This window comes from Anas platyrhynchos, chromosome 3 (assembly GCF_047663525.1).
Source record: "Anas platyrhynchos isolate ZD024472 breed Pekin duck chromosome 3, IASCAAS_PekinDuck_T2T, whole genome shotgun sequence".
NCBI classification, from domain to species: domain Eukaryota; kingdom Metazoa; phylum Chordata; class Aves; order Anseriformes; family Anatidae; genus Anas; species Anas platyrhynchos.
The window spans coordinates 37,099,152-37,125,949 of record NC_092589.1 but is presented as its reverse complement, the minus strand read 5'-3'; the positions used below and the strand labels follow the sequence as shown (position 1 = coordinate 37,125,949).

General features: G+C 42.1%; 1 protein-coding gene across 3 annotated transcripts in view; it reads left to right on the top strand.

Annotated features, from left to right (window-relative positions):
• Positions 1-22,549, top strand: part of MOCS1 (molybdenum cofactor synthesis 1) — a 32,215-nt gene extending 9,666 nt beyond the window's left edge. The window contains exons 4-11 of one of the 3 annotated variants that reach the window (XM_027454044.3): positions 3,633-3,797; positions 8,595-8,656; positions 9,920-10,031; positions 10,357-10,469; positions 11,163-11,273; positions 13,585-13,705; positions 14,979-15,026; positions 18,816-22,549. In XM_027454044.3, coding sequence (XP_027309845.3) covers positions 3,633-3,797; positions 8,595-8,656; positions 9,920-10,031; positions 10,357-10,469; positions 11,163-11,273; positions 13,585-13,705; positions 14,979-15,026; positions 18,816-19,687 — 1,604 coding nt within the window. In that variant the 3' untranslated portion in view covers positions 19,688-22,549. Of the gene's footprint in view, positions 1-3,632; positions 3,798-8,594; positions 8,657-9,919; positions 10,032-10,356; positions 10,470-11,162; positions 11,274-13,584; positions 13,706-14,978; positions 15,042-18,815 lie in introns of all 3 variants that reach the window. The other 2 variants (XM_027454045.3, XM_027454043.3) reach the window with 2 other exon arrangements.
• Positions 22,550-26,798: the final 4,249 nt, after the last annotated feature.

Genomic DNA, 26,798 nt, shown 5'->3' with positions numbered 1-26,798 from the left:
TGTTTGTTTTATAACTCTTTGAAATATGTCTCCATTGTTAAGGTGTCATTACCCTGGTCAGGTCTTTCTGACTTCAGCAAGCTTGCTGATAAGATCAGCGTATAGAATTTTGGCACACGCAAGTCTGTTTGCAGCTTTTCATGGCTCTGACCTACATTTCTTTTTTATTGGAGTGCCAAGAAGTGCAAAACATTCTATGCTGTTAATGTATGTTGGAGTTGAATTGCTCCTCCTAGAGGCTTGTTGAAAACTGTTAGCATTTGCCATAAGTGATGGCCCTCTAACTCCAGCCTAAATGCTCTTGTATGAAAGTAGTTTACCTAGTAAATGGTGTCAAATGATAACAGTTTTGAAAATCTGAAGGTCCACAATATCGGAAAAAATGGTTAGCAATTGCTTACTGTGGTTTTCATTTATTAATATCATACAGGAAAATGTTCAAACTTGTGGAACGTCAGCTTTAGAATCCCAGAATAGTTAAAAACCAAAACTTAGCTATGATAAGATTGTAGTAGCAAAATCACTGATGATTTCACTCTAAATTGTCATTAAAATGAGTGTTCACATGTCAATTGATTTACTTTCAACTCTGTATAACAATATTACATACATATGAACACGAAATAAGATATCTAAAACAGCCTAAGACTCAAGGGTTTATTGTCCAAAAGCATACATTAGACTGTAAAAACTGAAGGTTTCAAAATTGCGTTATTGACTTGTTTCTGATGTTTCCTAGTTTGGATACTCAAGTCCCAGCCATGTCTGACATTGCAGATGGTTTATGGAAGATAGCCACAATGCCTCAGGTGGTGAATTGCATTGAGATTTAAGCTAGGTTTGTTCTCAGCAAGCATCTCTTAAACATAAATGATGTGTGGAACACTGATAAAGCTCATGAATATTAATACTAGGTTATTACTACCATATTTTCCTAATTCTCAGACTCCAGCTTTTTGTTGCTATTGTTTCAGTGAGCAAAAGTTATTTGAAGGTACTATAGGAGACGAGGCCATTGAGAGGCCATCTACAATTCCTTTAGATTATTGCAAGTCACCTTTTACTGTGTGCACATACATAAGCTCTGACTCAGCAGCTAACGCTTGCTGAAAGCCCTATCACTTCCTAGTGACTGCCAAAACCACGTACATTTGTTTGAGGCTTTTCTGAAGCGGCTGATAATGGAATATGGAATCCATCTCCTTTGGGGTACTCTAAACTTAAATTAGCGCTGGGCTTAACCTGTGAGAGCTGTTTATTATCATCTGAGAAGTGCAGCTCTCCACTGACAAAATCATTTTCCAGGGCGGGCTTTTTATAGCAGCATACATATTTCCAGAGTGATGCTGTGCAGGGTAGATTTGTTAATGCACGTATTAGGAGATAAAAATACCTTTTCTGGGCTCAGTCAGGAGAAATATAATTGAATAAACTGCTGGAGGAGAACATATAAGAAACTCATGTATTTAAGGAGATGCTTCTGATTTTAACCGAAAATGTAAATGTAAAGGGCTTTATTTGATGGCTTGAGCTGCACAAATAAGTTTTTATCTTCATGCTATTGAATTACAGCATCTGTTCTGTTTCCTGTTTTACTTGATAGTTTTATCAATTGCATTTGCTTATGCTGATTGTTGCTAAAGCACTCAAGACTTAAACAGGTAAAAGGTGAGTTACAACATTATGAAACCTCTTTAATCCATTTTGAAATTAGAAGACAACAACAATAAAAAAAAAAAACCTGCAGGTGTTCCACTTATCTAAACAGTGTACTGACTGGTTCATTTTCATCTGTTGGTCACAGCTCTAAGTCTCCATCTCCAGTTTCTTATAGTTGGGTTCTATCCAAATTATTACAGATGGTTCTACATATTAGAGTATTTCCAATGCCTCATCCTGTATCTCATCCTGGCATGGGAGGAAGAAAATGCATTGATGAGAGCTGCTGCCTGCACTAAGTGACCTAAAGAGTTCATGCTTTTTTTTTTTTTTTTTTTTTAGTTTTCCATTTTAAGGCTGCAGTATGGGTTCAGTTTTATTCTATGCCTTTATGCATTTTACATTTCTAGCAGTGAAGCCTGTATGGCAGCTAGTTTTTTCTTCTCTCTTAGGAGTTTAAGTATTTTGTATGTTCTGAGGCTGTAAATAAAAGTAGTGGTGTTCATGTCCTTTCCCCTGACTGCAGAGTGTATCCCATGCTGTCAGAAAGACAAGCCTGCTTAATGTTAGCTAGCGTTAAATGATTTTTTTGCAAACTTAGGCCAATAGCACTTATCTTCCAGGAGAAGGTTATTCTTGGTCAATAGGGAGGATTTTGTGAGGTGAATAGAAGCATGCCAGAAAAAATCAGTTCTCAGTAAAGTCTGCTCTTCTGTTACGATATTAGGTTCTAGATATCTTTACAGGGCTTTTAATCATGATGCAAAATGCTGCTGATGTATGCTTCAGCATCCTTGGTGTTATCCTGTTTGTCCCGTTCCAGAGTTCTGGACTGAACTTAGGTTGAATGTTTTCAAGAGCAGCTGGGAAATGAAATAAAGCAGAAGTAAAACCCTTATCAACATGAACAAATAGAGGTAAAATAGGCAGTGAAGAAGGGACTGTGAAATATTTGCGTTGTAACTAAAGCTGCCCCAAGAACAGGGTTCTTAAAATATTTTTCATGTAATTAGAGTTGGCACTATGAGAGAAGGAAGGAGGAGGGAAAATAAGAAAAGAAAATGACTGCTTTGGTTATGCTTCTGTGAGTGGTTTATGAGGTTTAGGACTTTTTTTTTTTTTTCCTATTAGTTCTTATACTGATAACTGGGGTTTGAAAGGCTGCCTTCTGGAAATCTGATATGCTGAGGATTTCCTCATCTAGTTTATGAGGAGGCAGCTATTTTTTAATCTCATGCTGTTAACTGTTTCTTTTGTGGTTTTATTTTGTTTTGAGTGTCTTGCATTAGCCCTCTTCAGCTGGCTGGCGTGCGTCAGTGTGTAATGGAAAGATTTCAGTTGTCAAGGTGCTTTTGTCCACTGGATGTTGCATCAGATAGTCTGTAACAGTCTGATATGCTGGCCTTTTTTTTGTCTGGTTGGGGGTATAGATGCTATTTCTTTCGGCAGTTTGAAGTCACTACTGCTGGCAGCTGCCTCTAGGTTAGGACTTACTTTTCTGAAGCATAACAGGTTAAATGTTGCTACATAAATGCAGCTAGTTGCAGGTGCCAGGTGTGAAAGGGATGGCTTATTATAATTATTATTATTATTATTACAGAGCACAGAATTCAGTTTGCAAGGCTAGATTGAGGAAAAGGTGAAAAAGGAGATCAGAGGCTTTCTAACACTAAAGTAGGTGTTTAAGAAACAAAACAAAATTAGCATGCATTTTCAAAGTTCTTTATAATCAGTTTTGCTTACTACAAACTGCTGTCATTTATACCTTCTGAAATGGGTTTGTGTTAAAATGGATCTCTTAAAACCAGCACAGCTGGACGAAGGCTAAAATGCTGGTGTCCTTGGTTTCCACACACCCTCAGTGAATTCTTTTGTTTCATAACTCTTCTGGATTTTTCCCATGTATCTTACAGTTGAATTAATACTTTTTCTAAAGTGTTCCTGTTATTTTTCTTCATGTTTTGTTTTCCTAGGTCAACTGAACAAGCTAGAAGGGCTGAAAACCATTGCCATCACAACCAACGGGATCAACTTAGCCAGACTGCTGCCCCGACTGAAGGAGGCAGGCGTGAATGCCGTTAACATTAGCCTGGATACTTTGGTCCCAGCTAAATATGAATTCATTGTCCGGAGGAAAGGTATAGGCTTGTCACCTAAGGCAATGTTGTTAACACTTATAGTAACGTTGTGAGTTGCTTGGTTTGTCTTTCACACTCAGTTGTTCTGGGAGAGCGATGAGTTACTACCATTTTGAGGCTAGGGAAAACAACCTCCATGAGCAATTTTGATGGTGACTTTCTTTCTACAGCCCTTAGAGAGGCAGAGCCTTTTCAGTCAGAGCTGGGAGAGGCAGAGAGACTCAGCTCACCAACAGGCAGTGGGACTGTGCCTACAGCTGCCAGTAACTGGCTTAGTAACAGTTAGTAATGGAAATCAAGAGGACTCTGCAAATCTTGTGCTGGTCTCATGTCGCTGTTCTCTAACATTGTTCAAAGATCAGGTTTTCCCACTGTAGCAGCCAAGGACTAATATGCCACAAAAATTAATTCCTTTGTCACAAATAGCAGCAGTTTCTGAAAGTTATGATTGGGATGTGCTAGCTGTGGTTTCATTTGTGATTAGTGGTGTTCCCTACAGCACTGCATTTTAATAGGACTAAAAATAAACTGCCTGCATTCATTTGAGGAGGGCTGCTAGCTTTGTAACTTCTCTCTGATTGAGCTAGTAATTCCAGACACAGTTTCAAAAATGCTTAGATGTGTCCAGTGTTACCCATTCTTGTTTAAATGAATCCTAAAGTTCCTCATGAAGTTCAGTCGTAAATGTTTGGGCTTCTTTCCAGCCTAAAACTGATACAGTCTTGTATCATTCTGTTTCTGTGTAATAATCCAACTTTGTCATTCTGTGAACTGGTAATTCAGACAAAACTTCCAGGTAGCCACTAGATGGTGCAATAACCTAAGCTAAGTGTATGTGGCAAGAGCTGAACAAATCTGGGACGCTGTGAAAAGTAATTCCAACGTTTCACAGAATCACTCCACTATCAAATTGAATTTCTGCTGACAGGTGTAGAAAGGGGTTCTTGTCTACAGTCTCTCTGGGAGCGCTTCTTCAGGTTTCTACTTCACAGTGCAGAAATGTGTTGCTTTTCACAAATCTGACTGGAACAGTATCCTTCCAGCTTAGGCTGTTTTATTAATGTGATTGTGTCATGGCATAATTGGCATGCAGAGAAATATCTGGGATAATCAAAAGCAGGTGTTAACTGTGCTCTTTTCCTCTGCCCTCTGCATTTGAATGTTACCTGATTTGTGACATTCACTGGAAACAGGCCCCTCATTGCTACTGCAGTGGCAAATACTTACATAAATGTTCTCTTCTTCTCCTCTTTAAAGAAAAAAAGACTAACCACACAGAGTGAAAATGCTCTCATAAATAGCAGAGAGAATGAACAGGGAAACTTCTGAGTCAGTATTTTTTAAAGAGGAAAATAGACTCTAGATACTTTTTAAAAAAAAAAATCAAGATCAGGTAAAAAATAGCATTGCTGAGCGGTTTTATATATTTTTTTTCCTTTTGTTAAGGGCTGAAATTATGTAAAAATATTTTTAATTGTTTTTGAGGGTTTTTATTTAATAGGAGATTTCCAAGTATGGAATGAGCAGAGAATAAAGCGTCTGCCGTACTGTGCTACCCTGTCTCGTGTGGCAGTTCCAGAGGCTTCAGGATATAGCTGTATTAAGGTGAGAGGGATTCCTGGTCATAGACTCCAACAGTCCGGTAATTTCTGTGGAAGGCAAAGGTGTCATCTAAGCGGAGCTACCCAGGAACTCAAGAAACTTGAAATAATTTTTTCTGCTCCTCTGGAAACTCATTCTAAGGTTGTGATTTTGTATCTTTAATGCAGATGACCTGCATTACACCTGCTTTTATTCCCAAATGGTTGGGGTATAGAGAACAGCTGTGAGATGATCAGAGAGATCACTGATGAGTGAAAGCAAGTTAGAGGACCATAAGATTTCTTCTATTCCCTATCTACTACATTCCAAGGGATGAACAAATGAAAAGTATTTGGCATTGCACGAAGCCAGTCTAACCTGCTTCGCTGCCTGTCCCCTCTTTTTGTTCAGTACAAAGAAAATGAGATGATATTTTACTGTAATTAGATCATTAAACATTGTCTCGAAACCTTTGTTCTTGCAAGGATGAAATGTTGGGAGGTGTTGTCCCACATGGGATAATTCTGGATGTGGTGAAGAATCTCTGCAGAATACTGCTTGCAAGCACTGTAACTGTGCTAAAGTTGGCTAAGGTTATGGTTCAGAAGAAATTTGAAAAGATGAAAATACTGAAAATTTGTATTGGCTGGAGCACGGGGTGGGTTGTAATGTTGAACTGTGAAACAAAATGTTGAGAACTTTTTCTGTGTCTGGACAATCTTTCCTGACACAATGACGTCTAGTACTCATTTTTGCTCTCAAGTTTTGAAATATTTCAGATTTATTCTGTTTGCAATTCCATTACCACATAAGGATTTTGATCTAGAAGGGAAGCTTCATCAAGTACTTTATGGCAATACAGATAAACTCCTAACAGCTTTCCAAAAAGAAAAATAGAAAACAGTTAACTTTAAAATATGAAACGCAGTTACAAATTTACTTATTACTCTATCAATTTTTTGTTTTAAATAATTACCCTGCTCCCTAAATCTTTTAGTGGAAACAAGCTCATAATGGTTGTTAATCAAAATAGTGTTTTTTTGGTAGAGGTTTTTGACAGCTGTTATAAACAGCATTCTTGTGCTAGAGTAGTAAGTGGTAAGAGACTGAACTGGTTAGAACATTAATTTGGATGCATTGCAAGCTGTAGTCTTCTTCCATACCTTTACGTGCCTACTTGTTTGGGGTTTTTGATGCTCGCTAGTGATTGCTTTCTGTCCTTTTTAGTTGATTTCAGTTTCACCTTTCTGCAATCCTGAAGTTGCACATAAGATTTTCTGAGCTGTTGCAGAGCTTTTTGATCCCATTCATGGCTCTGGGATGCGTTTACAGCAAGGTGTCATCTCTCATGCCACATTCAGTGCACAAACTTGTTTAATTGGAAGGAAAGCTGTCACCAGTGCTGCAGGCTTCCTGGGTGCATGCAAAACAACTAGTTGGTGGAGAAGGGTGAGAAGTTATAACATCAAACAGTTGTTTGCAATAGTTACTTTACTGTCCCCTCCTTGCTCTTCACCTCTTTTTGCATCCAGGAGTAGCATTGTGACCTGTTCATAAAGTGATTAGTGTCTTCTGTTTTCCTGTGTCCGTGCTTAATATCTTTACCAACCAGGAAGCAGTTAAGTGAAACCTGCACGTCTCTCCTTTTTGTTCTGATCTGGAACACATCGAGTATCACGCACACACAGATTATGAAGTGAGCTATTTTTATTGAATCTATGATCTTCTCACCAGAGAACCTGAGTTTCCACTAGATAAGAGATACAGGAAGGAGGCTGATGGACCTACCCAGAAAAAGATATGAATAACAACAGCACAGGGATTATCAGCACAAGCTTCGAAAAGATACTGCCCCTTTGTTAGCATATGTAAACTTATTTGCTGTTGGAGGCTACAGCTGTGGGAGGAGTTGCTCAGTCTCATGCAGTAGTTTGTCACCTGAGGTTGGAGTGTAAAAGAGTAAGGGTGCTCAGTCTAGTACATAACTGGTTAGGAGAGATGTTCACAAACACAATACTAACAGCTGTGCACATCCACTCACCAGAAATGTACCCAATGGTTAGCAGCTTTCCATTTCATTCTTGCTACTATCACCTTGTTTCTCTGCCAGCTGGTGAGCGTAGCAGGGAAGGAGCGATATGTCAAATCTAAAAGTGATAATCTCAATGAAAGGTCTTAACTTTAAAGTTGACAGAAGGTGTGGTATGAATGAGGTGATTAAGAGGTTTCCCTAAAGGCCTTTGGAATCGTGAAATTACATACCTCCTTTTTTTTTCTTTTTTTTTTTCTTTTTTTCTTTCCTGTGTAGGAGGTGCATGTAGGGGGAGAAAGTGCTTGCTCGTAATTAACTCTATCTCTGTGTCTGGGAGCAGTTGACAGGTGTAGACCATGCTAAAGGGTAGTGTGAGTCTGGGCACTTCATTCCTTGAAGTCACTGCAGCTCTTGACACATTTAATATGTTTTCAAGGGCCAAAAGACGACTGAGTTGCTTTCCTAAATGCTCTGACCCATGCTCCCCACACATTGTGGTCACCAAATCCACATGTTCGAAGTAGTCATAAAATGATGATCCTGTAAAACACTGCTTGTGAACTCTAAAGGATCGTCAGTAGCTTTGGGAAACCAATTTCATCTGTAGGTAGGGATGAATGGGGAACTGGGGGGCTTTTGTTTGTTCCTAACTCTGCTTCTCCCCACGTGCACTTTTAGAAAGATCCTTTTAAATTCACTTAGCAACAGTGTAAGTATCTGATTCAGACCAGTGAGATTCTGTTGTTTTAGCAAAGACACATGTGCTATTATTATCAAATAAACATGACTTTAGTATTCTTTCTTCATTGCATCTGGAGGCAATTCACAAATGTTTGCCACTCCCTTTAAGAAGGACACAATACAAGGCAAAGCTGAAGTATGGGGGACTGGAGAGTCGTATGTTAATGATATATGGATGTCCAAAGATGGAAAAAAGCATCCCAATATTTTTGACACAAATACCTAGTTAAAAAAAAATTATCTCACTGACTTGACCATAGTAACACTGGCAGCCATTAGGGGAGGGAGAGTGTTTCCCTGAAAGTCTCTCTGCAGCTCATCGTACTTTTAACGCAATACCTTCTGAATTGGATTGTTTTTTATTTGTCATCCTTTTGTCCTCTACCTTCTTCTGTGTTCTGTTTTTATACAAGAAAAATGATCTTATCCCTTCTATATCTTAGGCTTTCACAAGGTAATGGAAGGAATCCACAAAGCTACTGAACTTGGCTACCATCCTGTTAAGGTAAAGGCAGTGTTTATTTACTCTAGAACTGTTGTTTTACTGTAACTTGTGATAAAAGTTACAGCTCACCTGATGAGGAATTTGTTCCCCCCTACACCTCTCTGAATAATTTTTGGTAAGTCTGAAGATCACATCACGAGGTGATGGGGAAATTCATATTACCTGAGGCAGCTGAGGACATGGGTTCACACTGCCACAAAGCCCATTGACTGCCTAGCTGCAGGCTCCAGGGTGGTCCTGCACTGTGCTTACCTCCTCCTACCCCCTCTGTAGAGTTGGCACTTGTCTGACCCAGCTGTGAACTTTGCCAAGGGAGTTAACAGGCAGAAAACAACCCTGCAGAAAGACATAAATTTTCTCCTAGTTTATCTCCTTCAGCTGCTTACAGCAGACTCTGATGAGTGCCAGAGAGACAGGCAAAGGGAGTTCTGCTTTGGGGGTGCAGGTAGAGCTGCTTAGCTGTAACGTGAAACTTCACTTAACTCAGCTGTTTGCAGTTCTGCAGCTGTAGTTCCCCTCTGTTTCACCAGTGTTTTTTAAGATCAAATATGTGTAAGTGGCATAGGCTATAGAGCTATGCAAAGCATTTAAAATGAAACTAGATTTTAGGCTTTTCCTGCAAGATTGTAAGCCTGATGGCATTCTACACTTGTCTGCCTTGCTAACAGGGAAGAGATAAAGGAGATAAGATAAAGAGGAGAGGACCTGAGGCTCTTGATGATCTTGGAGGTCTTTTCCAGCCATTATGATTTTATGACTATTCATGAGGATAGCGAAAAAAGCTCAGTTTTAACCTCCCTTTGGAGGGAGGCATAGATAGCTGTCCTGCAGCCTATCAGTGCAGAGTGCTCTGTGAATTTATCCTGGTCTGGGACATTTTCCTGTGGTCTGCCGAAAAGAGTGCTATAGAAGCTCCCCTGACAGTGCTTTTACAGAAGCTGTACAATGTGGATCTAGGGAGTGAAGCTGTCATTTTAGACAGCAAAACTGTCATGCATTAGATGGCTAAGACAGTCTCTGTGTTATGTAGCTTTAACTAGCATGGCAAAAATTGTTAGATTGGATGTAAAAAATTAAAGGTGAGTTTGACAGAAACAATTGCCTGTACCATTTCAGTGCTTCCAACTTCTCTCATGATCTTTTCTTTTAAAATAAATTGTTCTTTCCATCTACTTTGTGTTCTGCAAGGACTACAAAACCTTCTGTAAAATATAAGGAAGTCATGTTCTGCTCACTAATTTCAGGTGTCTGCTTTTCCTGCAGGTAAACTGTGTGGTTATGCGAGGCTTCAATGAGGATGAACTGCTGGGCTTTGTGGAGTTCACAAAGGATCTTCCCCTGGATGTGCGGTTCATAGAATACATGCCCTTTGATGGTAAACAATTCTCTGAGATTCTTTGTGGCATGTGGTGTGCCGTGGGTATATGCGAATTCGCTTGGGGCTATTTACTTCTTGGGCTTGTCTCCAGAAGTTTTGATGAGCTCCTTTGGGGAATTAGGAATTGCCTTAAGTTTTATGTTGTTTCTTTTACAGTTTATGCATCTTCCCTGGGTATGTTGGAGAAGGATTAGTAGCAGGATTACTTGGGATTGGGATGCCTACAGGGAAAACTGAGAGTTGTGGAGAAATGTAAAGGTGGTTCTTCTCTAATTAAAATAAAATCCACATTCTAAAGTAGTGCTGGTTTTGTTAATTCTAGGCAATAAGTGGAACTTCAAGAAGATGGTGAGCTACAAAGAAATGCTTGATACAATTAAACAGCGATGGCCTGAATTGGAGAAATTGCCCTGTGAAGCTTCCAGTACAGCCAAGGTGGGGATAGACAGAACATATGAAATACACTCCTACTCTTTCCCCTCTTCCTGCCCCACATTACTTAATTCTGACAAGTTCAGTATTTGTATGTGACAAGCAAAGTTGTTTTGTTTTGTTTCTAATTTTTTTAAAAATAGAGTGTAGTAATTGTGGGATTTTGGTGGGATGAGTGCCTGCATGTGGTTTGGCTCTTACTTAAAACACTGGTCATAATCTTTACCTGTAGAAACACAATGAGTTCATTAGATGCCTTGGACGGATATAAAGAACGGCAGGATTATATCCTGTATTCACAGCTTTTGAAACTTCTGGCAATCCAAGTTTGTGTGTCTGAATAAACATTAATAAGCCTGATGAACCAGTTGTTCAGTGAAATAACATTGCTTTGGAGTGTGCAGTGGCACATTGGGAATTTCTAGCCTGTGTGAATCTGTGTCTCATCTGAGTAAGAAAATCCATTTTAGCATTACCTACCAGTTGATAACTACAAGAGAAAATGTAACAAGTACATGAATTTCCAGGAGAAAGGAAAGGGTAGAATAGGCTGGAACGGCTGACAAAGCTGACTTTGTTTTTTTGTCTTGCGTGACCTTAGAACCAATGAAGTGTCTTCTGGTCTTCGGGCACATGGAGCTTTTAAAAATGAGGAGTCTAATATAAACTTTTTTTTTCTCCCCTGCATTTCTTTAGAGTTATAAAGTGCCACATTTCCAGGGACAAATCAGCTTTATTACCTCCATGTCAGAGCACTTCTGTGGATCCTGCAATAGGCTGAGGATAACAGCAGATGGGAACCTGAAGGTTGGTGGTGAAACGTGGTTCTCTTTTTGTTTTCATGAAGCTAAACTGATGTTGTAATTTTCCCCTGAAAAGTAGCTGGGATGTAAGGTAGCTGGTAATAATTAAGCATCTTTCCTTCCGAACTCCAGCTTATCTGTCCTTCGATTTGTTGCAGTATTTGTTCCTGTTCAAGTTTCCTGGGCTGTTAGGGAACTGTTACATCATGTTTTTTGGTTTCTCTGTTTTGCTAACATAGCTAACTTCAGTTGTAAAACATCGGTTTCAAGGCCAGTAAATATAAACATTTATTTAAATCTTTGATTCAAAATCATCTTAAACATGTGACAAGCAGATGATTTCCCGCTTAAGAGAGAAGAGTAAAGATCCAAGCAGCTGTTAGGGCTTGGATTTTTTGTTCCCCAAGGATCCTGTCCTGTTTCACCAAACATCATCTTGGAACTCTTCTCATTCAAGAGCAGGCTGTACATTTGCTCAGCGGCTGTAGAAAGGGGAGGGATAACCGTTTCCTGCCACGTTAAAACTGGCAGTTTCTGGGGAAAAATTAAAGTTTTCAATTAAAAATTGGCACTTACACATTGTCACCTGATATTGACAACAGCTGTGCTGCTGTCTAATGTCAGATGACCGAGGCAGCCTGAAGGCCCAATGAGCTTAGGTTACGTAAACTTTTCAGGCTGTCTGTGTGTGGACATGGAGAGAGAGAAAGAAAATCTCCATAAAGCTTTTTCTTTAATAGACTAGACCTCTTCAAAACTCTTTACTTTGAGGTAACTGAGAAATTCTTGTAAACAATGACATGCAGTAATAATAGAACCGAACCTTAGCTGTATGACAGAGAACAACAGAGCCCTAAAAGTAGAACTAGAAGGATGATGAATTGAGGTTTGTATGGTAAAGCAGACTGATGAGGTCTGGAGAGAGAGCAGGGGAAAGAAAAGAGTAGCTATCCTATAAACTGGAGCCAGACTATGAGAGTTGATAGTCAAAGAAGTGCTCTGCTGCATAATATCGGCATTTTCCAGCATGGTATCTACTCGGTTAAAGAAGAAAAAGAACTAAATTTAATAAAAGCTCACTTCCTGTTTTAGATAGGGTTGTGTCAGTAGATTTTCCTTTTTGAGGAAGTCAGGCTTGTGCAGTCAAGCATGTAAAAGGTAGCCATGCTTCTATGTAGGTCACTGTTTTAGTTTTCTGTCACGGTTTTTAACTTACTAGTTCACTTCAGTGAGAATTACTGGAAGGGTTTACACATGAAATATACGCTTCTCTGTCCCACTTCCTTAAAATAAATGATTTGTCTCAGGTGATGAGCTCAAAAAACTATTACTAGACTGCTTCACCCCCAAAAAGAGACAAGCAACAGGTGAGTGATGTTAAGGGATTCATAATTCCCATTTAAATTTCCAGGTAAATTGCCCTTTTTAGTTTTTTGCCTTCCACCTCTCTGAGGTGGATCTGTTGATTCAAGACCAGTTACTGAGCAAAAATGCGTAGTTGCTTTTCTAGTGCTCCATAGAGGGTAATGACACAAGGTTTTGATGATGCAGTCACATCTTAAAAGTTACAGAAGACACATTTGTATTGTTCTGCTTTAAAACTACTGCTGTAATTAAAAACTGAATCCCCAAAGTGACTCATGGTTTATCATTAGGATCAGTATGGACATGTGTTCAGAAATCTCTCAGCATCTAAAATCTGAATCCAAGAAAGGACGTGGTTGTTGGCTCCATTAGTCAGCTGTCTATCATGTACCCATGGCTTCTTTCCCCAGTATCAGAGTAGTGAAAGGGACGAGTAGTTTCACAGCATTACTTCACAATGTTAGCAGAGTACTGTACTGACTTGCTAGCATAAACCTTCTTAATCTCACTGCATTGATCCTACTGGAATTGAATTAATTATTTGGTAGCCTAGTAAACCACTGCTTTATGTTGTCAAGTGGCAGTTATACTTAATCCTACTAATAGTGAAATGTTTGTTTTGTTTCAGCTCATTCTGTCCTTAGCCACAAATAATCACTGGGATATGCCTTCCCTTTAAGCTGACCATGGCGAGCTGCTCTGGCTGTCTTTGCTTGCTTACCAGCCAGAACGCCAACCTTTAGAACAGTGTTATGGTGTCACCTTCAGAGCCTGACAACTGTAGGAGTCTGTGCAATAAGAGAGTGTTGTCCTAGGCTGCAGCCATGCAGCTGAACAGAGACTGCTACTTTACAGAAATCTCTTTTATCATTGACCTAAACCTTGTGTGTTGCAGGACTGCTTATTTTAATCTTTCTCACTTCTCTTTTGTTTCCTTGGGTTGACTGCAGGTGTGCCTTTTTGGGAGTTCAGAAGTGTCCTTGAGAGATCACCTACGGTCGGGTGCCTCGCAGGAAGAATTGGTTGAAATAATTGGAGCAGCAGTGAGCAGGAAAAAGAAACAGCATGCTGGTAGGTTTGCTGGATTGGAGTCTGGATTGGAGGCTGGATTGGTCACTGCCGAATGGCAGTGACCAGGGCAAAAAGTGTCCTACTGCAGTGGGATGCAATGACTCAACAGTAGAAAGAGGGAAGGAAAAGGTTCTTGAATGGGGCTGCATTACTTAAAGAATTTTCCCATCTGATAAAAGAGCATTTTCTGCTAGAAAGTTGGTCCTTTCCCAGTTGTACAGTTACTCCAAAATTTGGGTGCCAGTTTTGAATTTCCTAACCCTCCACAAGACCTGGAACCCAGACTGTCTAGCAGTCTTTCGGACTGATTTTTGTCTTCAAAGAGGTGCAAATACCACTGCTAATGATCACAACAGCAAAGTGTAAAGCTAAGTAGAAATTGATGGAGTTGTACCAGATCCCTCTTTTCCAAATGCTAGCATTCTGTAAAATACGTACTGAAGTTAAACTGAGTTGTCAGTTCAACTACTTTCTAGAAGTGGTGACTCCTTTTTTGAGTATCTAGAACTGTGTAGCTACTCTGTATAAGGTAATGACACTTAAAAAAATATATGTAAAAAAATTGCTTTGGCCCTTTTTTACTCTTGCAGGTTCTGTCAGGTTAGTAACAGTTGTTTTTGCTTTTCTGTAGTTACATGTCAAACAAATTTAAAAGAAGTTTGTAAGCCTGAGTATAGATGTTCTTGCAAAATGTGTTGCTCTTACCCAGATTAAATAGTACTTTATAAAGGTAAAGTGTGTGTGTGATTGATTCCTTTTTGCATTTCTGATTTGAGAAGGAGACGGGGGGAGTGTTCTCCCATCTGGTAAAGGCTTTTTGGCCATCAACGACATTTATCTGGCACTTTCTTCCTCTGACTTGTGTTAATCCCAGTATTATCCTTAAGGCCTTTTGTGATTAGACCTCTTTGACCAGGAACACTGTTAACAGCTTACCCCTAGAACTCATTAACTAGTTAAGAAATAAGGTAGTCCTGAGTTGTTTGAATTCTGTACTAGATAGACTGTAATTCAGATTGTGAAAAATGTTTTCTGAAAAGGTTCTACAGTACAATAGATACATAGTAGCTGGATGCTTGGAGACTGTGGCAGCAATGTTTTTAAATATCACGCTCAATTCTTCCTCCCCTAGTTCCCTTCATCTTTATTGAGCTTTGGTTTTCCTAGCGTGCAGGTTGCACTGTGAAGAGCAGAAACCTAAATATATAAACCAGATGCATGAATTAAACCCTAAAAAGCTAGGATTTTTATGTGTTCCTTATTTTATTTCTAGGCATGTTTAACATTTCCCAGATGAAAAACCGTCCAATGATCCTGATTGGTGGGTGACAAATCAGTACGTAATAAACATACCATGATTTTGTTTGGTTTATGTCTTTGGGGGAGCAGAGCGGATTGGGCTTTTAATTCTTGTACAGTTCTGCTTTAGGTTTAGGCAGAGAAATGGGTTTCTTAAAATGCTGTTATGGTTAAAATTAAGCTGAAGTTGAAAAGAAGGAAAGGTTTTGTGTCTCTACCAAGCCTTATATGATCTTCTGACTGACAGCACAGCTTGTGTGTTCTCTAATTTTGAAAGTGTATTACTTTTACCAAAGAAAAATAGCTTCCTATCTCCTGTCTGCTTCCTTTGTACTTAACAACAATAATATAATAATTAATAGGGCAGTTTGGGGTGAGCTTTTTGAAATTTACCAAACTGCAATATGAACATAAAAGATGCAGGGCTTATTTTTGTTTCTGAATTACAAAATTCAACTTTGATCACATAATGTAGAAGCAGGGACATGACAAAAGTACAAGTTTTTATCTCCTATTTTCTTTACCTTGGAATTCAGAAATTGCAGTTTCTTACTTTTTAAATGGCCTCCTAATGTTTAAAGGGCTTAGAGCATAACTTTTTAAACTGTAGTATCTGCTGTATCACCAGTCCTGGGGGAAAGAACTGTTTTCCTTGTTAGGTCCAGCAAAGATGTTTGCTAACTGTCCCTTCTGCTTGAAGCTCTGTCCGTGACTGAAGTAGCACTAAAGGGGATGCTCTTACAGATTTAGCAAATACCCTTCACTGTGTTTCTGCCTCTTCTGTGCCTACTTTTCTCTATCTTGTACTATATCTACCTTTGCAAATACCTTGCCATTTTCAGACAACTTAAATGATTGTGCGAGCTAGCTCTGTGAGATGTGTTGGACATTGTTCTGGTGGTTTTTTTATCTGTGAAAGGAAAAAAAATGCAGCAAGGGTGGGAGAGAGAGAAACGTTAAATATCAAACCCAAACTCTCATCCTCCCATTGATGCTGTGGAGCAGGTTAGCTACTATGCAGCTAAAAATACAGCCTTTAAAACAAGTTAGTGTGCTGGGAAGGGTAATGTAACATTGGCATGTCTCTGCTTTGCTACAAGAGATATAGTAACTGTTGTCTTTTAAAGCAAGACCCTAGTGCTTTTACTTCTGTTGCCTTTATTGCAAAATACATTCTTCCAGGAAAGGGGAAAGAACTATTGTTTAAAGTGTGTACTCACTTGTTGCAAAAAGAAAATCTGTATTTTTTTAAAGATGATGGAAAATACGACCTTAAATTTCTGACAGTGTACTGGAACCTACATAATTTTACAAGATGCTTTTGGGAAAAAAAATTTTTTGAGAAAATACACTCCAAAATTAACATTCATAGCAATGTTTGGGTATGTACAGATCAGACCTACGTAATTGCCTTTTGAAAAATATTCTGACTTTGTCTAACATACAGTAGGAAAGAGCCTGTCCAGGTCCTCCCCAGCTGTTCCATGTCCCTCTGAGACTAACTGCTGGCAGTCTCTGCATCCAGAGAGTGCAGAGTCCATAACTGGAGATGAGTAGAGACTCTCACTATGCCACATGGGGAATCAGTAGGAGATTTCCTAATGGTGTTTTGAATTATTTACAAGCTTCAAATAATGTTGGCGTGCAAGTAGTCAGTGGAGGGAATATGGAATTCATTTAAAGAAACTTAATGAACACTGTGGAAATCACTGATTGGTTTTGCTAGTCCCAGTAAGCCAAAGCTGATCTCTTCCCTACACTGCAATTGGCTGGTTCTTTGCTGTAATGTGGTTTTTATCATATTTCCCATCACTGAACTAGTCCTTTCAGCAGGTTGTTCTTCTCCCAGGTTCACTTCAGTTATGGAAAGTTCATCTTTAAGTATCTCCTGGCTTCTTTTTTTCCACCCTTGACACGGTGCTAGCTGGAATCTAACACGCTTAACTTCCATGTGCATTAGTAGGCTACAACAACAGGCAGTGTGTCAGATACATACAGTTGTATAATGCAACTGAAACTATTTCTACTGCTGTAGAAAATAATCATCCATTTTTTATTTATATGAGCAAGATGTGAAGATGAAGACAAATAAGACAAAGAAAAGGTAGGTTGTTAGGAAAAACAGATGTCTTGCATGCATTGCTCTCTATTGCTCTATTTTTACTTCCTACTCTACTTGAGCAAACATTACTTCTGTCCTCCCTGTTCCCATGGCTTTGTGCTTAGCCTATGGAACTAAGTACTTACCTGCCTCCACAGTCCAGCTTTTCCTGGAGACAAGGTACTCCACAGAGGTGTAGCTTTGAAGCTAATCATGGAAACCAGAAGAACAGAGTACTTTGAGTTCCTGGCTTTTTAAAGGAATATTCAGATTAACCTCTGCTGTATATAAAGGGAAAGAAAAGAACAATAAGCACGATTTTCTGTTCTTCTACAGCAGAGCCATGTTGTATTCAAAACATTCTTGTTTACTTAACCCATTCCTTCTGAGGGTAAATACATTACCAACTTACAAGAATCTTAATTGTGGTGGATAGGCCACCAGCTGTGGACCTGAAAGTGCCCTTGCCTGAATTTATATACACTTTAATCACAGCAATAATATATATAAAATGATTGATTATACTTCAGCAATTGGTATTTTCAGATCAACAGTTGGAAGGTATTCTGGTTGAGAAGCATTTAAGTGCATCGGTCTCTTGTTATGGCAGTGTCTGGGACTAACAAGGAAGAGATTTGGTTTTTTGAAACAAAAAGGTGAGGAATACAGCCAGTGTGTTACCCACGTTGTTATTGCAATATGGACAGTCCAGCTGTAGGTCTGGGCAGTAGAGGTAGCTCAGCAAGGTACTCCAAGTTCCTCACAGTAGAGCAGAGAGACCAGGAACTCCAGAAGAGAAGGCTGGTTCTCAGTGAGGCTGAGAAACTAGAGTTTAGCCACTTACCTCTAGACTGCTTTCTCTGTGCTTCTTTTACAGATCACTTCTTTCATGTGAAAGACTTCTTCTGTCTTGACGCTTGGCATTAATCCCTGTGCAGATGCCAAAACCAAGGGATTAAATGGTGAAAAGGGCAGGAGGGCTTACTACCTCTCTGCCAGCTGGGAGCTATGCCAGCTCAACTTGGAACATAGCTCTGAGTAGATTTAAAATCTGTCAATGAGGGGAGTGTGATTTTTCCAGTGCTTAAACTTCAGCTGTCATTAATGCGGTAAGAGCTGGCAGTAATAAGGAAGGTTCTCATCACAGAGCCACCCCGTGAGCTGTAGATGGTGCAGTTACAGATGGTGCTTCTGGTCCCTGCTGTCCTCAAGCACTGCCATGACCCTTCTCTGCAGAATGAAGCAGTAAAAGTATGTGCCTGTGCTGAGAGAAGATGTTTGGAAAGGAGGAACCGAGAACTTGAGGGCTAGAGTTTTGTACTTACAATGCCAAGCTTTCACAAGACAACTGGAACTGGGAGAGTCTCAAATGAGATGCTGTGACTTGCTTATCTTTAGGACTGCATTCTTCTAAGCTTTCTTGGCTGTTATTTCTCAGGAAGTGTTTATGCTTTTTGAAAGCAAGTTGTTTCCTCTTGTCAGGGACCATGAAATAGGTGTTTTAAGTCCTGGCATTTATGTTAACAAAAGAGCAAATTCTGGCACACTGGTAAGACAGAAGAGAAGAGTGGATGGTTTCAGGCTTCTTCAAGTTTTTGTAATGCAGGAAGTCCCAAGCAGTGCTCTGACAGGGTTCTCAGCTATTGCAGACTTAGCTTTGCTCTGCTTCCTGGTTAGTAACACACCTTCATTTTTTTTTCTCTTTTTCAGAGCCTGCATTGATGTCATTTCCACTACGCCAAGATGCCCTGCAGTATCCCCCAAATTCAAAACAGTGCGGCCACACATCTAGCCACTGGCCAACTTTGAGAGCAAGTTTATCCAAACAAATGGAAAAAGCATTACTGAAAAATAAACTTCCAGGACAGCTTATCCTGCCGGTATCTCACCCAGAGCAACAGTGCTACATAAGGACAAGAATTCTACAAACCCAGATGAGAGGCTTCTGTGTCTTCCAGAAGGACACGAGCTCCACATTTGACACAAAGTGCCTTGAGGCTTCTCCTGTTGGCCAAGTTTCTGCGGACTGTCAGCTCAAAGAGGCAAGTCCAGGATCTGAATTCTGTACCAGGGATTCAGCATCTTGCTCCGAGGTCCCTCGTGCCTCAGATAATTTGACTCACACTGATGAGGAAGGACGGGCCACCATGGTAGATGTCGGAGGGAAGCCGGATTCCAGAAGAAGGGCTGTTGCTGGTGCTGTTGTCCGCCTGGGTGAGAAGGCATTTGGGATGGTGAGGCAGAACCAAATGAAGAAAGGGGATGTGCTGGCAGTAGCCCAGATTGCAGGAATTCAGGGAGCCAAACTGACGAGCCAGTTGATCCCATTGTGTCACAACATCCCTCTCAGTCACGTGGAGGTGTCTCTGAGCCTGGATGAGGCCCGGTGTGCAGTGGTGATCCACTGCTCCTGCCAGACCTGGGGGAAGACAGGCGTGGAGATGGAAGCTCTGACAGCTGCCAGCCTGGCTGCCCTGACTGTGTACGACATGTGCAAAGCAGTTACTCACGACATCGTGATCGAGGAGGTGAAGTTGCTCAGTAAAACAGGCGGGCAGAGGGGAGACTTCTCAAGGGCATAGAGCATATCCAGACACCTCCAGCCCTCCAGGTAACCACTGCTCACACACAGCTGCTCACATTATCTGTGCCACTCAGCTGTGGTAGGCTTGGAGATCTCAGTAGGTGTAGCACACAACTCTGTCAGCTTACTGCTGAGTGAACAGAGGAGCCACTTACCCCAGCTGTTGAGGATGTGTGTTTTCTGGAGGACAGACTTCTCCACTCAGCCAGTAGTTCCATTTCAGTGTCCTCACCATGAGCTTGAACAAAGCTTCCTAGTTATACCACAGAGGGTTTTTTTTCTTCATGCTGTGAAATATTCACAGCTGCTGTCATCACACCATGCAAGTGTGAGCTCTGGAAATGAAGGAAGTGCTGAAAGTACTGTTATTTGACAACTATTTTTAAGTCAAGGATTAGGATTTCAGAGTTCTTTCTGTCTGCCTGTGCCTCCATCCCTGCCAGTTGCATTTAGAGAGTGACAGTAAGAAGAAAACAGCTCTGGGACCCTACCACACAGCAGAGATGATAGCTGAGGAACAGCTAGGGTCAGAGGGGCAGCTCCCGTCCCTTTGAATTGGTATTGCTTCCCTTGCCCACAATTGGGAAACACCCACCTGTCAGCTTTGAAAGAAAAAAAGAGGGCAGCTGCCCAGCTCTCTGCCGTGAATGCTGTGAAATGATCTAAAACAGAGGGTTGCTGGTGTTAGACTTATTTTGCTGATCTGAAAGGTAAGTTTTGCAGTTTTGGAAGCATATTGCAGCGTTCTGACCTTAGCACTCAAATACATTGAGGCACTGTGTCTGCACTCTTAAGGGCTTAATGATATCAAGCATGGAAGTAGGTGTCAGCTCGCCCTAACTTTAGACTAAACTGTCACACCAAGCCCCAGAAGGTTCCACTTTTTCCTTCCTACAACACAGCTCCTAGCAGCCAGCAAGCTGCGTGGTCCTGACAGCCGAGACTAAGACCAGTAGCAACTTGCTTGGAAGAACAGGAGAGGTGCTGTTGCCCCACCTGGAGAGTTTTCCTGCACGATTTTTTAACTTGATTTCATGAAATCTTCTGACCTTTGAGCATTTAAGTGGCCCCATGTTAAGTAGCTGAGGGGGGGATTATCATGTAGCTCTATATAGTTTTGATAATTGACTATCCTAGATATTAATTGACATTGTTTTGTTGATATAGACTGATCCTTTTTTAAACACTCATTTAAATGCACTAAAGGGGAGGATGTTTTCAACCCTGTTTTATGTGTTTTCTAGTGTTTATGCCTAATGTGAGCTCCCATATGATTCAGGATTTTCCCTTTCAATATAGAGTCAAAGACAACTCTAAGTTAAAGAGGTTACTGGAAAAGTGTCTTAAACTTGGCAAGTAGTTGCTTCTAATGCAATAAGATTAAAATGTGAGCATCAGGAAAGCACATACCAGTCACGCACACCCTGCTCGCTTAAAGTAAGCGTAGGTTTAAGCTAAGGAGGCAATAGGTTACATTACAAATGTATTTACTTGTGCACTACAAGTCTCATACAGTGGTTAACACAGAAGGAGCTTTGTCCAGAGCAGATTGATTTTTTACCATTGTTACTGAGGTAAGGCGCACACAGCAGCTGCTGCTGAGCAAGCTCAGAAAAGGAGGAGAGAGTCTGGGAAGCCTGATAAGAGAGGTGCCCAACTCCGTAACCATTTGTATGCCTACATTCAGTATTGTAGTCCTGATTCCATCAATGTCACTGATCTGTCTGTAAATCAATAGTAAGTCAACTTAACATTGTACAGGAGATAGATAGTGAATTATCTCTTTGTGTGGCATCAAGCCAGGCAAGAAGCTTCAGGTCCTCCTTCCCAAAGAGGCTAAACCATGCTTGCTTTTGAGGAGATTGCCAGGTATCTCTGCTAGCTGAAGCACAACTGAAGAACAACAAAAAAGTCAGTTGCCTTCTAGGTTACAAAGGAGCAAGAAACCCAGAGTGGCTTTAGCTAACAAAGGAGACTATAAAGCAGTAACTGGAAGAAAGAGCACTTCACCTTTCCTATGACTGCATCGAGGAACACACAGCTCCCAGGTTGTGTGAGGAAGCTGAGCGATGAACTTTAGGCTGCCTACAACCAAGACACCGTGCCACCTTCAGCAGCACACACCTACCTTCCTGCCTGCCTCCCTGGGGCACTGTGGAGGCTTCCCCTGCAGGGCACGCAGCCTGACTGCACCAAGCATTTCAGCTCACCCTGCAGCGACAGCGCTCATCAGTGGAGCTGCTGTGCACAGCAGCTTCCCTCATTTGGCACAGAAGCAAAGCCTCTGGAAAAGGAAGCACGTCTGGAACCTGCTAAGGTACTGCCTCACACAGGCACTGCACTAAGCCCCACCACGCACAACGCACCCTGCCCTCCCTGCCTTCACCCAGCCTCCAGCCAGTTTTGAGAGCTAAAAGGAAACTAGGCAACTCAGTAGTGATAAAATGAGACTTTGGGGCATGATTCTTCGGCTTCTGAGAAGTTTGCTGTCATGCTGTAAAGCTCACACTTGAGGCCCTACAAAGCACACGCATGACTGCCACGCACACATCCCAGTATTTACGCACACTTCACTACATTTTCTTGGGTTGAGAGTGACTGGAAGCTTCAGACGAACAGACTTTGGTGCCATTTTATGCTCATGTTTGTAGTATAAAGTCTTGAAACTATGCACATTTACAGATAATGAAGCCAGCATAAGTCAACAGAATATTTTGCAAGAGAAACAAGCTGGTAGCACTGTATGTTTCGGTGGTTCTGGGTGGGCTATGGTGTAAGATGTTGATGAATACTTTTTGGAGGCTTGCTTTTTTTTTTGTGTGTGTCCACTGTTTTTAATAAATACTAGTTGTAATTGTTCCATGTGATTTTGAATGCGTTTTTCATTCATTCAAATAAACCTTTATGTTTTAATCCATAAGCTTCTATAAATATTTAACTGAGGGTGAGCACCAAGACAGACTTTATGTTGCCATGATTAGTCAGCAATTAGTAGCTTCCCTACAGTAGTAAGTTATCTTGACTGATCTCTTGCTATTTCATTGTTGTTGTTGAATGAAACTCAGCTCTATTTGGCCCTTCTTAAACTGAATAATCCTGTAGATTTAGCATCATAATTTTTCATTTCTTATCTTTAACCCAGCTTCTCCTACTTGCCTGTTCTGAGCCAGTGGGCACACATAACGTAGCACTGCTTTGTGCTGCAGTCACGTAAGGAACTGGTACCTCAAGCACTCTGACTCTTAGCCTGAGGAACTGCAGACTGAAACGGCCCCAAAATGCTGCAGATCCTGGAACCATGGCACAAAGCTCTACACCCCCCTTTCTAGGGGATGCTTCCTAATTTGGAAGTGATTTTTTGTCAATTTAAGCAGAAGAAACAGAGTAAAGCATTAGCCCACCACATCCTTCTCCTGGAAGGTGCCCTAAGAGCACCAGCAGCACCGCTACCACCATACACACCAAACCCAACTGGAACACAAAGTGTTGCTGACCGTGGCAGCCCTTACAAGGCACCATTTGTCATTTCCTCCAGAAAGGTCTCGCTTGTCCCAGCTAATTTCCCATTTGTGTTTTATTGTCAGTTCCCTGCCAACGTAGCCTGCATCTTCCTTCGTGGCCACATCCTGAGGCTAGCCACCCCACCCTTAGACTGCCCTGGAAAAAACTGGATGCAGAGACTAAAAGGGAAGCCAGCAGAAGCTGGTCACTAAGTATTCATGAAGCCATGAACTGTGTCAAAGAGAGCAGTGCTTTCAGAAAAGTGCCAGGGGAAGAAGAGTAGGGAATAGAAGGAAGGCATGGCCTGAAATACCTTAGAAAGGGACCTCCTTTTCCAGAACAGGAACCACTCAAACCATACCCTAAAAATAACAACAGCTGAACACTAAAAATGGGGACAAACTTTTAGCTATTTTAAACCACTGGTGACCTGCAGTAATTCTTCCTAAATCCCTAAAGTTACTCAGCTTTACACAGGCTTTGACTGAACAGAATCTGGCTCCACATCCCACCCCCTCCTTGGCCCATAGCTCGTTTGTGGCTCCTGGCTGCCTCAGCAACACTTATGCAGGCGTGTTACAGCTTAAAAATGCCTGTAACTTCGTGTGTGTGCTTTGGCCAGGACCTAGGACTGCTAATTAGTTAAATAGAAACAGTTTACTTCCCTCCATTTATTACAGCCTTGTTCCAAGAGCAGCTTAGCATTTCAGCAAAGGTGAAAACAGGAGTTGCTGGATGCAGTGGACTAAGCAATTGTGGTGGTTTGTGGGTTTTTTTTTTGTTTGTTTTTTTTGATGCTTTAGCATGAAGTCTCAAAATGTGTCTCCATATCAAGTGATCTGATGATGGCAACTCCTGACACATCTGGCACACTCCCTGGAAAGGCACAGGGTGGAGCGGCTGAACCCTTTTTCACAAGCTGGGCCTGAAAGGCTTTGGGTGAGCTCAGTGCAGGCTGTCATAATAAGAGCACATTTTCATTGTGGTCACAAGAAGCCTATGCAGCAGTAGCCGGGACACAAATCCAGCCAGCTCTACCTTCCTCTCCCTCCGTGCTGCCATGGCTGGGTTTAGAAAGCCTTGGGTTTAGCACATCTAATTTTGAACTCATCCTACTTGCTCCTTTGATGAGGAGACAGTACCCAAAATTGTAGTGGTTAAGCAGGGCTGAGTACAAGTTTACTGGAAGGGCTGGATGCCCTTGGACACTTGCTTGGAGCAGAGCTGTGCGACAAACCAAGCATTGCTCAGCTCCACTTTCACAGCCTGACTGCAAGGGCAGGGCCATCACCAGGCAAGCTGCCTAATGGCTGTGGCTCTCCCCAGTGCCACGCACACAACTTCTGCTCCATCTTGCTGCTGCCAAGCTTCACCTTGCATGGCTGACTCAGGCTTCCCCAAGCAACAACTGTTACAGATACCATTGCTTCTTCAATAGCCTCAGCAGAAAAGAGCAGAGTTTATCCTCAAATTCTGGACAGCCTGCACAAAAACAGAAGATCTCCATCCTTCTAAGCTGTTCCCACATAGACTTAGTCTCAAACTTCTCTCCTCTATACCCATGACACTTCCAGGGCACACAACTGAAAAGAGGCAAGGCCAGAAAAAGCAAGGTTTCTGGTTCCACCGTGAAGGGCAGCTTGGCTGCAAAGCGTGCCCAAGTGACAGGAGGCAGGGGAGGAAGAGGGGAAGACAGCAAAAGGGACAGGCAACTGTAAAGTTGTGTTAATATTATGCTTGGAAAAAACGTGTGCCAGCAGATACACAGCTGCTCTGTTACTAGTGCCCTAGGCCAGTTAGCAGCTGGTGCAAGTCGTGGCACGGCTCCATCGCCAGCAGCGGAGCTGCGCAGCCTGCTACCAGGTAGCATCTGCTCCTGAGGGCCTGGGAGAGGGGTTTCAGCTTTGACCTCCCACTACCACCACTTTCCAAGTCCTTAAGGAACAGCCTGTTTAATTAATGGGATCATTCCAGCACTTGAGAGTCTCCCCATGTGCAAAGTTGCAGCTGAGCTGGAATTGCTGCTGTCCCGGGGCAGCGCGTGGGGCTGCATCCTCCCTCCCCTCCAGCTGCCTCCCCGGCTGCCACCCACAGCCTCTGTGCTTCCCCACCCAGGGCCTGACGCTGAATGGAAATGTTTTAGCTCTGTGCGGCTCGTTTGGCTTCTGCAGATCAGCTCCTGGGGCCATCCTCAGCCCAGATCCAAGAAATAAGCGGAGCCGAGGGGAGGGAATCGTTTCTGCTGCCCTTGAATCCTCTTCTCTCCTATTGCAGCTGGCAGCTCAGAAGGCTCCATCCTGCCAAGACCGAATCTTAATTGGGTTCAGTGGAAACACAGGCTGCTGCCAGGGCTGCCGTGAGCCCCACCTTATAGGGAACACGGGCAGAGCTCGCCTGGCCCCTCATGAGGGTTTAGAACAAATAAATAAATAAATCTCTCCAGACTTGGGATATCAGTGGGAGCCATGGGCTGAGGAGGAGAGGAGATGGCTTAACCAGGCAGTTCGCAGAGCAGCCGTGAGGAGGAGCAGGCAGAATCATGGCTGTGGAAAATCCTCCCCGCCCTGGCAGCCCTCAGGGAAGGGAAGTCACCAGCTCAGCCAAGGGGCAGCCAGCAGCCCCCAGGCCCCACAGTGAATTCACAAACTAAACCTGAACACACAAAACCTATCACGTTTTTGCACAGAACACTCCTCCCAAGGGCTGTGGGGATATGAAGGACAAGATATGCTTGTCTTCTTACACAGGAAGGGGCAGAGCAAAACCTCTCCAAGCGTCCTTGCCTGCATATGACAAGAGGATGCTACATAAAACTTTTTCCAAGCCACAGACGCCGATTTCAAACCCAATCGCTACAAAGACGGTTGCCAGAGCTCACTCATACCTCTGCGATTAGGCACAGTCTAGCCACCCCTTTGGCTTTGAGGAGGCACCCAGAGTGCTGCTGCCAACTCCTAATGCACCCAAGATGGGTGCTCCTGACCCAATTTCCTTAAAAGCACAGCATCCTGTCGGCTTTGCCACCGTATTGTCCCAGCAGCAGCAGCATGCAGTGGGAGGAAATTCACAACAAAGCCAGTAGCCAGCAGTCAGGGTAATTTTAACACCATTTGTTCCATCTAGCAGATTTTAGGTGCGTCAGAGGAAGGCCATCACAGTAAGATCTTGCTTAGACTGGGAGCCCAAGAGCTTGCCCTGCTGATTCAGGGTGACAGGGTTACAATTGGCTTATGCAACAGATGCCATGCAGGCATCTCAGAGCTGCTGGACCCGAGAGTGCAAACAGGCTCTTGCTCTGGTAAAATGGCTTTAACAGGATTTTCCAGCCAGCAAGCAAGCTTTGACAGACACACCCAGGACACTCAGCCATAAGCAACACAACTGCGTGCAGAAGGCTCTTGGCCAGCCAGACGCCAGACTGGGAGGGGTATTTAAACACAAGTTTCTTGCATTCATCTTTATAGCCTGCTATTTCCCCCAAAGCTTGCCGAGGATGCCTAAGGAGCACATCCTTCTGGGATGTCCCAGATGCAGCAAAGGCATGGACAGTAACACTTAGCTGATGGCTGGTAAACCATAGCTGTTGCAAACCTACTCCAGAGAACTCT